The sequence below is a fragment of the Onychostoma macrolepis genome, chromosome 05 (assembly GCF_012432095.1).
Source record: "Onychostoma macrolepis isolate SWU-2019 chromosome 05, ASM1243209v1, whole genome shotgun sequence".
NCBI lineage: Eukaryota > Metazoa > Chordata > Actinopteri > Cypriniformes > Cyprinidae > Onychostoma > Onychostoma macrolepis.
The window spans coordinates 25,303,653-25,319,041 of record NC_081159.1 but is presented as its reverse complement, the minus strand read 5'-3'; the positions used below and the strand labels follow the sequence as shown (position 1 = coordinate 25,319,041).

Genomic DNA, 15,389 nt, shown 5'->3' with positions numbered 1-15,389 from the left:
CACTGTAATTGGCATGCCATTTAATAAATTAAATTTGACTGGCTTTTTTATTTTTGGTTGTTTTTCAACACTGAACCAGTGGTTTTGATATAAATGTAAGATTTAGGTTTTTAGTCTTTTATGGTTATGTTAAGTTTCAGACAAAATGTATCCGGTAAAATAACCTGATAAAGCCTGCTGTATCATATTTGATACGAAAATTTCTAAGTAAAAAATTTCTAAGGCCTCTGAATCAACATTAACATTATCAACATTAACTTTGCTGAAAAACCTGTTGTACACAATATATTACATGCCTTCTGTCATTCTGATTGATAATTCATACTTTTATATCAAGTAAAAGGCCTCTAAAATTCTAAAAATGTCCAACTTCAGGTTGTAGTACTCATGTCTTTTTGATGTGAAATCTGGTTTTCATAAAGTAAACATAAGAATAACTTTTATATTGTTGAAGATTAACTTTTACTGGACAGAATCAACTTAGGTTTACTTGATTGTCCAAACATGATTTTGTAAAATTGAGAAATATATATTTGTACATCTCTCAATCATTGCAAGCTATCAAAAATAATTTCATCTTACTTTTTGGCTATGTAAATATCAGAAACTGGACCAACCATAGCATATTTTTGCACAGTTTGAAGTGGTTTTTCCCTCCTCGGATGTGAGCTCCATATTCTCCTTTATCATACTAGGCTATATGACCCAAAAAACGCCTGATACATCAAATATGATAGTCAATAAAAACCCATACACAAACTTTTTTTTTTTTAAGATTTTTGTTTTATATTTTGTCTAAAGTTTCAAAAAACAGTTCTTTTTCAAAATATTACATTTTTAACATATTATTTCATATGTCAGGCTTTACAGAGGTACATTTTTTCTCCACCAGTGAAAATAGTTCCATATGAATCTAAATACATATGTACATAAATAAATACATAGAAACAAAAAATATTCTTGAAAATATAAAAATAATAAATACAACCCGAATTCCGGAAATGTTGGGATGTTTTTTAAATTTGAATAAAAACTAAAAGACTTTCAAATCACATGAGCCAATATTTTATTCACTATGTCATAGAGAATATAACAAATGTTTAAATGGAGAAATTTACCCACTTATCCACTAAATGAGCTCATTGCATATTTGATGCCTGCTACAGGTCTCAAAAAAGTTGGAACGGGGGCAACGTTTTTTAAAAGATTCCAGCGTGCTATCAGTGTTCAGTTCAAAAGCCAGCATCTCTGATGGTTTGGGGGTGCATACAGTGGGGCAAAAAAGTATTTAGTCAGCCACCAATTGTGCAAGTTCTCCCACTTAAAAAGATGAGAGAGGCCTGTAATTTTCATCATAGGTATACCTCAACTATGAGAGACAAAATGAGAAAACAAAATCCAGAAAATCACATTGTAGGATTTTTAAAGAATTAATTGGTAAATTCCTCGGTAAAATAAGTATTTGGTCACCTACAAACAAGCAAGATTTCTGGCTCTCACAGACCTGTAACTTCTTCTTTAAGAGGCTCCTCTGTCCTCCACTCGTTACCTGTATTAATGGCATCTGTTTGAACTCGTTATCAGTATAAAAGACACCTGTCCACAACCTCAAACAGTCCAACTCCAAACTCCACCATGGCTAAGACCAAAGAGCTGTCAAAGGACACCAGAAACAAAATTGTAGACCTGCACCAGGCTGGGAAGACTGAATCTGCAATAGGTAAGCAGCTTGGTGTGAAGAAATCAACTGTGGGAGCAATTATTAGAAAATGGAAGACATACAAGACCACTGATAATCTCCCTCGATCTGGGGCTCCACGCAAGATCTCACCCGTGGGGTCAAAATGATCACAAGAACTGTGAGCAAAAATCCCAGAACCTCACGGGGGACCTAGTGAATGACCTGCAGAGAGCTGGGACCAAAGTAACAAAGGCTACCATCAGTAACACACTGCGCCGCCAGGGACTCAAATCCTGCAGCGCCAGGCGTGTCCCCTGCTTAAGCCAGTACATGTCCGGGCCCGTCTGAAGTTTGCTAGAGAGCATTTGGATGATCCAGAAGAGGATTGGGAGAATGTCATATGGTCAGATGAAACCAAAATAGAACTTTTGGTAAAACTCAACTTGTCGTGTTTGGAGGAGAAAGAATGCTGAGTTGCATCCAAAGAACACCATACCTACTGTGAAGCATGGGGTGGAAACATCATGCTTTGGGGCTGTTTTTCTGCAAAGGGACCAGGACGACTGATCCGTAAACGAAAGAATGAATGGGGCCATGTATCGTGAGATTTTGAGTGAAAACCTCCTTCCATCAGCAAGGGCATTGAAGATGAAACGTGGCTGGGTCTTTCAGCATGACAATGATCCCAAACACACCGCCCGGGCAACGAAGGAGTGGCTTCGTAAGAAGCATTTCAAGGTCCTGGAGTGGCCTAGCCAGTCTCCAGATCTCAACCCCATCGAAAATCTTTGGAGGGAGTTGAAAGTCCGTGTTGCCCAGCGACAGCCCCAAAACATTACTGCTCTAGATGAGATCTGCATGGAGGAATGGGCCAAAATACCAGCAACAGTGTGTGAAGACTTACAGAAAACGTTTGACCTCTGTCATTGCCAACAAAGGGTATATAACAAAGTATTGAGATGAAATTTTGTTATTGACCAAATACTTATTTTCCACCATAATTTGCAAATAAATTCTTTACAAATCCTACAATGTGACTTTCTGGATTTTTTTTTCTCATTTTGTCTCTCATAGTTGAGGTATACCTATGATGAAAATTACAGGCCTCTCTCATCTTTTTAAGTGGGAGAACTTGCACAATTGGTGGCTGACTAAATACTTTTTTGCCCCACTGTATGTGCATACGGTATGGGCAGCTTGCATGTTTTGGAAGGCACTATGAATGCTGAAAGTTATATAAAGGTTTTAGAGCAACATACACTTCCCTCCAGATGACATCTATTTCACATACTGCACTATTACAACAGCATGGCTACGTAGTAGAAGAGTCTGGGTGCTGAATTGGCCTGCCTGCAGTCCAGATCTTTCATCTATAGAGAACATCACGTCACAGAAGTCAGTTAATTCTCAGCACATAGTGACTCCTTCACCTAGATATCACACTATAGAGTCTATCTGTTCCCCGAACTAAAAAATACAGAAAACATCCAAACCAAAGTAAGAGTAACAATTTAATTGATGTTCCACAAATAAAAAACAGATATAATACAGATAAACAAATGATAAAGCTTGGCTTATTGAATATTAGATCCCTTTCTACAAAAACACTTTATGTAAATGATATGATCACTGACCATAAACTAGATGTGCTTTGTTTGACAGAAACCTGGCTAAAACCAGATGATTACATTACTTTAAATGAGTCTACCCCCCAAGATTACAGTTACAAACATGAACCGCGTCCAAAAGGTAAATATATATTTCTCTGATGTAACTTACCAATTTGCAAAACTAATGGAATGTATAGTTGATATCAAAAACTGGATGACTAGCAATTTCTTACTGCTAAATTCTGAAAAAACAGAGGTATTAATTATTGGACCAAAAACTTTTGGTGAACGAACTTTCGAATCATGGTTTTCAAAGTGCGATTAAATCGTTCCACCAGCCCATCGGTTTGTGGGTGATAGACGCTGGTGCAAACTGATTTAATGTCCAATCATTCGGAAAGCTCTCGTACTGTATGTGACATAAACGCTGTGCCTTGATCTGTGAGATTCTCTTTCGAGATTATACAAAACAGAGCATCCGCCAAACTTTTTGCAGAAATGTTGCAGAGCACCACTGCCTCCGGGTATCGCATTGCATAATCCAAAGAACCAATGCAAAGCGATACCCCAGTGCTGACCATTCTAATGGCCCGATGAGGTCCATACCAATTCTCTCAAAGGGGACTTGCAAAAGAGGAAGAGGGCACAACGGCGCTTTTGGGGAGGCTGGGGGATTCACTAACTGACATTCACGACAAGCCGTGCACCACCTGCGCACATTCTCGTGAATACCCGGCCAAAAGAATCGGGTCATTAAATGGTTTAACATTGGTGCCTGTCCCAAATGTCCTGCCATGGTATTACAATGAGCCGCCTGGAAAAGCATTTCCCGACAGCTTTTCGGTACCAACAACTGAGTTGTATCTTGCTTTGTTTGAGTGTCTTGGGTCACTCGATACAACCTAGCTTTTAAAATAGCAAAATAGGGATAAGAAGGGGGCCGTGCTGACTGGAGAGGCTGCCCGTCAATGGAACAGACCTGTTCAAAAGCATTTTTCAGCGTTTCATCCCGAGACTGCTCCAGGGGAAAATCATCACGCTCTGTGAGGAATAGCCTCTCGACAGTGTTCGGTTCCCCTGGCACAGATCTGGTCGGTCTCGGTTCAGCCTCTCCCGTCTGCACGGCCACCTCCCCTCCCTGCTTTTCCTTTTTCCAAGAGACATCCGCACACAAATACCCCAATAAGTGACTAAAAGCTGGCCACCTCCACATTATGCTTCTGTCCCCGAAATTGAATAGCTAGGAGCATTACAGAATACTTCACCAAATCCCCATGCACGCACCGCACCTGAACCACGCAGCTCTTATCCAATGTCTCCAGCTGAATTAGGCTTTGATGGATTGAGGTTTGGTTACATCTTGAATCCACCAAAGCCCAATAAGTACCTCCCTTAATACTCACAGGTACATGCCAGCTTGATCAGAGGCAGCCTGCGGGTGTCTGGAACCTGGATCAGTGCCCCCAACTCCATCACCGGACACAGATCAATAAAGTGCCCTGGGTCCCCGCAATGCCAACAGACCCGCCCAGACTTCCCCACCGCCCTAGTGGCGGGAGGCGAGGTCAAGGAACTGCCGTGGAGAGAGTGGAGGAACGGGAATAGATGAGGTGCTCGGGCTGGCCAACCCCACCCCGCTGGCGAGGGGTCTCAGCCAGCTAATTCCAGCGCCAGACCACCCCTCCATCGGGGCTGTGCTCTAGGAGGGAGATTCACCCGGGACCTAGGGAGAGGGACAGGCTTGGAGGTAAAGGAAGCGGGGAGAGAGAGAGAGAGACAGAAGGCAGGGTTTTGCCAACACCGTAGCACGCCACCATCTGGTCCTCCGCCAGCAAGTGGATAACCTCAGCAAACGGCGAACTTGACCGAGATGACATGATGGCAGAGGTGTTCCTTCTTTCTTCCCGGGTTTCGGCACCGGTGTAGCAAGGTTCAGAGTAAGGAAGGAAGAGGACAAGGTTGGCATAAGGAGACTTGTGTGGTTTATTCAATAATTCAAAATCACAAAACAAAGGTCGCCCCCTCTCGGCACATTTCACCAAAATCTCAGCTCCCACAATTACGCATTTCCCAGGATTTCTCCAGTTCTTAGACCAGTCAGTGCACACGAGTCTCCATCCCGTCCCGTCCTGTCCCGTCATTACTACAATCAGACACAGGTGTTCATCATTTTGCACTTGACCTACGTACTCACCGCTCATCTCTCGATGCTCTCTCCCGCTGCAGACTTCGCTAAACCACGCCCCCCTCGCCACACAAAGCATGTACAACCTTTATTATATATCCAAATGACGCCTGTACATTTAAAACATAGTGGAGATGTGTTTGGAGACATTTTTATAAGACATACAGGAGCTCAGTAAAATCTAATGTAATAATTTAACATTTCTGTTTTTAAAAACTTTGTTCACCCAAAAATGAAAATTCTGTCATAATGTACAACCCTCTAATGTCATTCCTGACCTACATGACTTTCTTTCTTCTGCCCATTCTATGAAAGTTGATGGGGTCCAGTGTTGTTTGGACTCTAATGTTAGTGAAAATATCTTCTTTTATGCTTAAAAAAAAAAAAGTAACTAAAGAAATGCTTGGAATGACACGAATATGAGTAAATGATGACTGATCTGAAATTGAGCCCAAAGGGCTATGTGTGTGATGAAATAATTTCTACATCTTTAGTCACCTGAAAATTAATGTAGACTTCAATGGAGAAGTCGTGTAATCTAAAGCCATCAAAGGGCTAGTTGTGTCTAGGGTTGTTCCGATTCCGATACTAGTATCGGAAATTCCACTGATACCACAGAAAATTCTGGCATCGGTATCGGCGAGTACTTGAACCCATGTACCGATCCGATACCATTCTTAAACAAAACCTATAGTTATGCGCGCTAGCTTTGCTTAACGCTGCAAATCAGAAATCAATTGACCATATGCACAGAGCGCTATTTAGAACTTCCGGATAAAGATAAGCCAGCTCGTAATCTTCCGGTGAAGCTCATTTTATATAGGTAGAGACTCTCACAGAAACATCTCCTGCCTCATTCTTATCAGAAACTGAGAAACAAAATAATTGCAACATTGTAAATAATGATTGTGGAATTAACATACAGTTTCATGTTATTAAAGAACATATAATTTTATATGCAGAGTCCAGGAAAGTACCCACGTCAGTATAACTGTGCATTTAAATACTGACAAATAAACACTATCATAACTGTTTAGGCAGTTAGGTTAATCTCTTAAACGACGTAATGGTATTCTCGATTAATCAATATCTTACCTTCAAAGCCATGAACACATTTTTAAAATCTTATAAAATTTTAAGCCATTTATGGTTTCTCATTTCTGTGTGGTAAAATTCCCATTATTAAAGGTTCAGTTTTCATTCATGAAGACAACATGAAGAAATATGCTAAAAACGTGTCTCGGCGAAAAATAAGACTTTTTAAGATTATAAATTACCATTATAACCAAGAGATGGCAGTAAAGGATCACTCATTGGCTACAGCTGCCATTTCAACTTTTTTAACGTCTTTTGATTTTTATAAAATAAATATTATAACAAATTTAGTACTTTGTCGCACTGAAGTATAAAGTAGGCTATAGCAAGTGCAGGAAGTCACAAATTCACAGTCAAATAGGCTACAAATTAAATAAATTGGTATAACAAATAAATAATGCATTCAGTATTTTGAAATGTTTAGATTTAATTTAAATATAGGCTACATCGTTTAAGTTTTATCCAACACAGACCTGTAGTTTTGTTAGTCTGAATTTAGTCTGAATCACTTAATGCACAGCTTTATTTTGACATCGGCTCGTCAGGTGATTCATTCCCTTGCCGCTGTCAATCATAGCAATGATCGCGGCATGATTTAACGGATTCCCTCACGTAAGTTTAACATTCGCATTTTGTCATTCCTGAAACGGAATATGTGGAAGTTTGGTCATCTTAGACAAACAAAACTTTTCTCCTAAATGTGAATGGATTATGTAGAAAAACCGAGTGAAGGACGCTCTTCTTACGGCACAGTACACTTGACCGGAAATGACTGAGCTGGCTTATCTACAACCAGGAAGTAACCGTGCAAACACAGGAAGTTGTGCTGTGTTGCCACAAGCAACCACTATTTAGAGCAGCGAAGAATAAATACAAACGTGGTAGCACATTGCCAGTAAATCACTCGCGTATGTTACTAAATCTTCACCCTGGGCGACTAAATGGTATATAATATTAGCCACTGGCTAATAAATGCTCAGATTTTACTCTCCAGTGTGTGAGTTGGAGGCTAGTTTAGCGCAGATATATTGTCACTCTCCGAACACTGACTGAGTGCTTCAGAGTTTCACTCTCCGTCAAGCGATCTGTGCTATTTATCAGTTCATCTGAATGGATGCGCAGCGCACCTGTATTTTACTTACCGTAAGATCTAGTGTGAAGTGCAAAGAGAGAGAGAGAGAGAGAGAGAGCGAGAGAGAGAGGGAGTCTTACATGTAGCGCCTCAATTCTGCATGGTATGTAAACGATATTCTTTGTTGTAATTTCCTGTCAAAATAACGGAGTTCCTTTTGGAATTCTTCAGCTTTTAAGAACTGCCGGGATCTCCGGTAGTAGGCGGAGCTAATACGCAAATGACAATCTCATTGGCTGGCGCTCACCTATTATCGTCCCTGGTTTGATTTCAGCAAATCAGTTCAAGCGAACGCAGACAACGTGATTAATATTCATGAATCCAGCAGCTCGTTAATCCTTAGTGCGTTTTATATTGTTCTTAGTAGGATTCATAGTATGATTATTATCTTATCAGTATTATTGATAGTTTCCCCCCCATATTTTACAGAAACACTGAATGATCAAAAAAGCACCACCACCAGTTCCGTTAAAATGACTGTATTCATACATGGTTACCAAGTTTTAATTCTAATTGCTAAAGTTATATCATTAAATAATACTCGATTATCATAATAATTATCATAGACTGACTGATGTTAAGAGTGTACTTTTAGATATTTAAATAGATGTGCCATTTTCATTTTTCATCTATCTATCTATCTATCTATGGTGAAGCACACCATAAAATAATTGTATCAATTCATACAGGGCTAGTAGTACATACAGCTGTATTACCAGATACACACCCAGGTATCGGATCAGTACTCGGTATCGGCCGATACCCTGAGCCTAGGTATCGGAATCGGTATCGGGAAGGGAAAAAGGGTATCAGAACATCTCTAGTTGTGTCCTTACATTTCAAAGCCCATTAACAAAGCCTAATATTTCAGTGTTGTGATGCAAGATCATCGCCTGCATCAGTGAAGTGACCACAGAGACAACAGTTTGCTTAATTTCTATCCAAACAAGCAATGCGTGATTAAAAAAAAAACATTCACAAACTATATTGATTTTTGAAAAAGAAATTAGAAAAATGACATGCAAGATCCTGAAACATGTGGTTATATGTTTAGGCATATTGTATAATATTTTTCACATCTTTCCTGCAGAAGATAAAGTGTGATACACAAGCTTTAGGTTTAGGTTCATCTTCAAGGTAAAGGCAATACAATTTGATTTGAAAAAGTCTTACAGTGTGAGAACGGTGCCAAGGCTTTTCCTAGAAAGTTGGAAAGAAGTGCTTTTATCTACACAAATGCTGCTGTTCAGTATGTTGTCATGGATTTACACTAATATGCATCTTGATGCACGATATGCCACTTTATTCTGAAAGCATCCAGAAAAGATGGATGCAAAGAGAGCTATGGCCAGGCATTCACGAGAAACACTACAACACTGATATAGAAGTTGTTGGATTTGGACATTGCTCTTCATTAGATGCTTTATAGACACAAAAACATACGATCACAGCAGGAGCTTTCTTAAAATATGCTAAATTAAAATACCTATTTGAGGTTATTATAGTCACATTTTATGAGCTGGAAAAACAGATAATGTAGTAAAATCTGTGTTGCCAAAATGACAAACCCTAGTTTGGTGCCTTTTTCAAACTAAACATCTTTTTTTTTTTTTTTTTTGGATGTCTATGACAGAATGCTGTTGCAGAAAGACCAAGATTTATGAGGCACCATATCTGATATATTTTCCATAAATGTTTTTATGCGGGTGTTAGTATTATATTAAAAATAATTCAGATGAATTTCTTATTAATAGCTGATTCATGGCTGAAATTAACATATAATGCTATTTTTTTTGTATGTAATACTATTGTTTTAAATGCTGAACATAAATTTAAACATAACAATATTATTGTGTAGCTACTGTATGAAGTTTGATATTAATTTTGATATTTGCTAAAGAATAAGCAGTGCAATAAAATTATTAGTGTTTTTAAAGATTAAGTATTTATTAGATGACTGCAATGATAATCTAACAATAAATGTAAAGAGTATTTGGAATGAGCATGAACAATTAAATATCCAAAATTGTCTGATACTAATAAATTAAACAATTATTTGACAAAATGGTAAAATTATATTGTGCATCCCTAGTTGTTTTATTAACTTCCACTAGGGAACAAAAACATTTTAGCATTAGCCCTTCCTTTGTGTGCTAATTTCAATATATCTTCTAACGTCAAATAGTGAACTAACAATTCTAAGACTTTTTTTTTTTTTTTCACACAAGCAACCAGAATCACAGAAATACATAAGGATGACCTGACATATGAATTCACTTTTAAATGTAGCTCTCCCAAAAATTTGAATTCTGTCATCATTACCAAAGCATTTTTTCCAGAGACAAGCATATTTTTAAAATTGTTTTCAATGGGAGGGATGAACTTTTTTTAAATGCCAGGAGCGTTACAAGCGCTGAACGTCTTTTCAAGCTGAGTGCTGGGCACTCGGGTGTTTTTTATGCCGAGAATTGAAAAATGTTCAACTTTGGGTAAAACGCAGCACTCATCACTGTCACTTTTCAGTCAGCTGTCCAATCACAGTGGAGGGGCCGGACTAATATCACTCCGACCAACTGTCACACATTCTGCTTGTACTACGACTGAACAACAATGGAGGAAACGTTAATATTTCTTGTCTCCGAGTATTCATGTCTGTACCAGATGGGATTCCCGAACTACTGCAAATATTGATATGAAAAATAATGCTTGCGATATTTAATTCGTGATGTGTCTGCCACATTACTTCTGCCTACATTCAAAGTATCATGGTAACCAAAGCGTCTCACAGCCTGGCGTTTTCACTTTTGTGGACACACGGTCTAACTCACTTTCATGTTGTTCCAGACCTGTATGACTTTCTTTATTCCATATAACATAAAAGAAGATATTTTGTGAAACATTTCAGTGTTTTTTGTCCATAAAATAGAAGTCAGTGGTCAACAAAACTGTTTGGTTACCATCATTCTTCAAAATATCTTCTTTTATGTTCCACAGGAGAAAGAAAGACATACAGGTTTGAAACAAGATGAGTTAAGTCGAGTGAGTAAATGATGACTTTTTTCTCTTCATTTTGGATGAACTATAACATTTCTTTTTTTGTCATTTTGTCCTTGTCATTTTGTTTCCATAAAGAACCTTTAACATCCATAACATCCATTTTTTCTATGGTGTCTGTGGAATGTTATTAGATTTGAGCCATCTTTGTACTTAGAATTGTTTTTGCTTTCTGTATTTATAGCATGTGTGTATCTTTCCACAGAGTCATGGGCTCTGGAGAGACGCCCATTCTGATTGTCGGCAACAAGCGTGATCTGCAGCGAGGTCGCGTCATCCCTCGACACAGCGTATCTGACTTAGTTCGAAAGAGCTGGAAGTGTGGATATGTGGAGTGCTCTGCCAAGTTCAACTGGCACATTTTACTGTTGTTCGGAGAGGCTCTCCGCAGCGTGGGTTGTGCCCGCTGCAAGCACGTCCATGCCACCATCCGTTTCCAGCGGGCGCTCAGGAGAGAGCGATGCGTCCTTATGTGAGGCCGCCGTTTCTCTTCTACAGAGCCCTTTCTAAAGCGGTTTATGGCTATAGACACTCCATTATTGTGTGGGCAGCTGGAAGAGCTGTGATAACCCTCATGCCAAGGATTCTAACTATGGACAGACAGATGTGGTCTTATAACAGGAAGTCCCTGTTGCTTCATTACTTAAGCCTTCAAACTGATGTCTCCGCTTTTGGCCTGGAAGAACACAACCAACATCTCTGCCTCTTATCTTAGAAATCCAAACTGCCAAAAGGCTAGTGGAAGGCAGCAAAAATCAGCTTTAATATTACATTAATACACTTGCTTACGTTCAGGCCAGGACAGCACATAGACACTCCTCTATGCTTATGAGCTTAAGGATCTTCCAGTTCCTGCAAGCAGAAGTGTTTCCCAGCTCAGGTGCCATATGCAGGCACTGATTCTGCAATATACCACACAACACAAATTATACAAAGAATCTATGTTCTATGGATACTTCTGTGTTTTTAAAGGGATAGTTCACTGACAAATGGCATAATTTACTCACCTCTGTGTTGTTCCAAACCCGTCTAACTGTCTGTCATTTGTGGAACACAAAAGAGAAATTTTAATAATGTACTTGTCGCTCTTTTCCATGTAGTTACATACAATGGGGAGCTTTCTAGCTTCAAAAGGGATGCAAAAAAAAAAAGATCCATACTGCTCCAATACCATACAATAGCTTTATATAGGAATTTTATGGGAATTCACCAAAAATCTTCCTCTTCAGTGAGCTGGAGGAGCTGTGAGAACCCTCTGCTGAGTTGAACTCGAACCAGGGGCCTCAATTATAAAATGTTACACAGAACCTGTCCTACATTTGAACATATGATCATTTCTCAAATGTGCATATGTGTGATTCAGAGAATGAACATACACACAAAAACATGCACACACTTCTCTTTCAGATGTTAAATTTCTTCATCTCAAATAATCTTGAAATTGTGCGCAGTTGAAAAGTTGAACTTGTAAACGCAGCCCAATTAATGTCATTAACATATAATAAGCAGCAATCTACATCCACATCCTTTACTTGAGAATATGTACTCATTATATCACTTTTCCACAGCAAAGACCGTTTTTAAAGATCTGAAAGTTGGTCTGGATTTTAGCGTACACTCCCTCTAAAAACATATTTATGAACCAGATCAACCTATTCATTGAAAAGATCTAATAAAGGTTCATTCATAATTTGGACATTGCTACTTCCAAGAGCTTGGGCCTTGGATAGATGTAAAGTTTTTGAGTGAATAACAACTTGAATTTCAGTCTGTTTGTGATACAAAGCTCCCGAATGGCTTTATAAGACTTGCAATATAGTGCAGTACAGTATTATTTAAGCATTATTTTTTATTATAATATTCATTAATATTTTGAATTAGCTTTTATTTTTATATTTTCAGTGATTATTTTTATTAGTCATATATATATATATATATATATATATATATATAATTAAAATTTAATTTTATTCTAATTTTGGGTTTAGTAATTCAAAATAAACTTGTTTCAGGTTACCATCATTCTTCAAAATATCTTCTTTTATGTTCCACAGGAGAAAGAAAGACATACAGGTTTGAAACAAGATGAGTTAAGTCGAGTGAGTAAATGATGACTTTTTCTCTTCATTTTGGATGAACTATAACATTTCTTTTTTGTCATTTTGTCCTTGTCATTTTGTTTCCATAAAGAACCTTTAACATCCATAACATCCATTTTTTCTATGGTGTCTGTGGAATGTTATTAGATTTGAGCCATCTTTGTACTTAGAATTGTTTTTGCTTTCTGTATTTATAGCATGTGTGTATCTTTCCACAGAGTCATGGGCTCTGGAGAGACGCCCATTCTGATTGTCGGCAACAAGCGTGATCTGCAGCGAGGTCGCGTCATCCCTCGACACAGCGTATCTGACTTAGTTCGAAAGAGCTGGAAGTGTGGATATGTGGAGTGCTCTGCCAAGTTCAACTGGCACATTTTACTGTTGTTCGAGAGGCTCTCCGCAGCGTGGGTTGTGCCCGCTGCAAGCACGTCCATGCCACCATCCGTTTCCAGCGGGCGCTCAGGAGAGAGCGATGCGTCCTTATGTGAGGCCGCCGTTTCTCTTCTACAGAGCCCTTTCTAAAGCGGTTTATGGCTATAGACACTCCATTATTGTGTGGGCAGCTGGAAGAGCTGTGATAACCCTCATGCCAAGGATTCTAACTATGGACAGACAGATGTGGTCTTATAACAGGAAGTCCCTGTTGCTTCATTACTTAAGCCTTCAAACTGATGTCTCCGCTTTTGGCCTGGAAGAACACAACCAACATCTCTGCCTCTTATCTTAGAAATCCAAACTGCCAAAAGGCTAGTGGAAGGCAGCAAAAATCAGCTTTAATATTACATTAATACACTTGCTTACGTTCAGGCCAGGACAGCACATAGACACTCCTCTATGCTTATGAGCTTAAGGATCTTCCAGTTCCTGCAAGCAGAAGTGTTTCCCAGCTCAGGTGCCATATGCAGGCACTGATTCTGCAATATACCACACAACACAAATTATACAAAGAATCTATGTTCTATGGATACTTCTGTGTTTTTAAAGGGATAGTTCACTGACAAATGGCATAATTTACTCACCTCTGTGTTGTTCCAAACCCGTCTAACTGTCTGTCATTTGTGGAACACAAAAAGAGAAATTTTAATAATGTACTTGTCGCTCTTTTCCATGTAGTTACATACAATGGGGAGCTTTCTAGCTTCAAAAGGGATGCAAAAAAAAAAAAAGATCCATACTGCTCCAATACCATACAATAGCTTTATATAGGAATTTTATGGGAATTCACCAAAAATCTTCCTCTTCAGTGAGCTGGAGGAGCTGTGAGAACCCTCTGCTGAGTTGAACTCGAACCAGGGGCCTCAATTATAAAATGTTACACAGAACCTGTCCTACATTTGAACATATGATCATTTCTCAAATGTGCATATGTGTGATTCAGAGAATGAACATACACACAAAAACATGCACACACTTCTCTTTCAGATGTTAAATTTCTTCATCTCAAATAATCTTGAAATTGTGCGCAGTTGAAAAGTTGAACTTGTAAACGCAGCCCAATTAATGTCATTAACATATAATAAGCAGCAATCTACATCCACATCCTTTACTTGAGAATATGTACTCATTATATCACTTTTCCACAGCAAAGACCGTTTTTAAAGATCTGAAAGTTGGTCTGGATTTTAGCGTACACTCCCTCTAAAAACAGATTTATGAACCAGATCAACCTATTCATTGAAAAGATCTAATAAAGGTTCATTCATAATTTGGACATTGCTACTTCCAAGAGCTTGGGCCTTGGATAGATGTAAAGTTTTTGAGTGAATAACAACTTGAATTTCAGTCTGTTTGTGATACAAAGCTCCCGAATGGCTTTATAAGACTTGCAATATAGTGCAGCACAGTATTATTTAAGCATTATTTTTTATTATAATATTCATTAATATTTTGAATTAGCTTTTATTTTTATATTTTCAGTGATTATTTTTATTAGTCATATATATATATATATATATATATATATATATAATTAATTTAAATTTTATTCTAATTTTGGGTTTAGTAATTCAAAATAAACTTGTTTCAGTTTACTATAGGCAACATTTCACAGTTCACACAAGTTTTTGATTTTCATCTAATATTCATCTAATTTCATCTAATATTTTATTTCAGCTCTATTTCAATTACTGAAAACAAAATTTTTAATAGTTATAGTTTTAGTTAACACTGGTGCACAAGTCGATCACTTTTGTGGTGCACCTTTTGATGCATGAACGCTTTAGTCTTCATTCATTGCAATTGCATGGAATAGAAAATAATTAAACATACATGAGGATGAGGATGAGTACAATAATGACAGATTTTGAACTATTCCTTTAGGGTATGACTTGATACTGTGTCTTATCCCAATGTAATTTTTGCCAAGGTATGAGAATTTGTCCCACTTTGAAATGGTGCAGACATATTAAATCATAAAGGAAAGAGGGAAATATGATTTCAATGTAAATGTATTCTAAATCTATGCTCTTACATTGTGATACCCACTATGGACGATGTTTGTGTGCGGCAAGGAACAAACTAAAAATATACCCTA

General features: G+C 38.1%; 1 protein-coding gene across 4 annotated transcripts in view; it reads left to right on the top strand.

Moving 5' to 3' along the window:
* LOC131540269 (ras-like protein family member 10B) overlaps positions 1 to 15,389 on the top strand; it is a 42,717-nt gene that overhangs the window by 12,392 nt on the left and 14,936 nt on the right. For 3 of the 4 annotated variants that reach the window (XM_058774882.1, XM_058774880.1, XM_058774884.1), the window contains one exon: positions 10,963 to 12,657. The exons of the other annotated variant lie outside the window; for it this stretch is intronic. In XM_058774882.1, coding sequence (XP_058630865.1) covers positions 10,963 to 11,233 — 271 coding nt within the window. In that variant the 3' untranslated portion in view covers positions 11,234 to 12,657. Of the gene's footprint in view, positions 1 to 10,962; positions 12,658 to 15,389 lie in introns of those variants that run through there. 4 annotated transcript variants of the gene reach the window in all.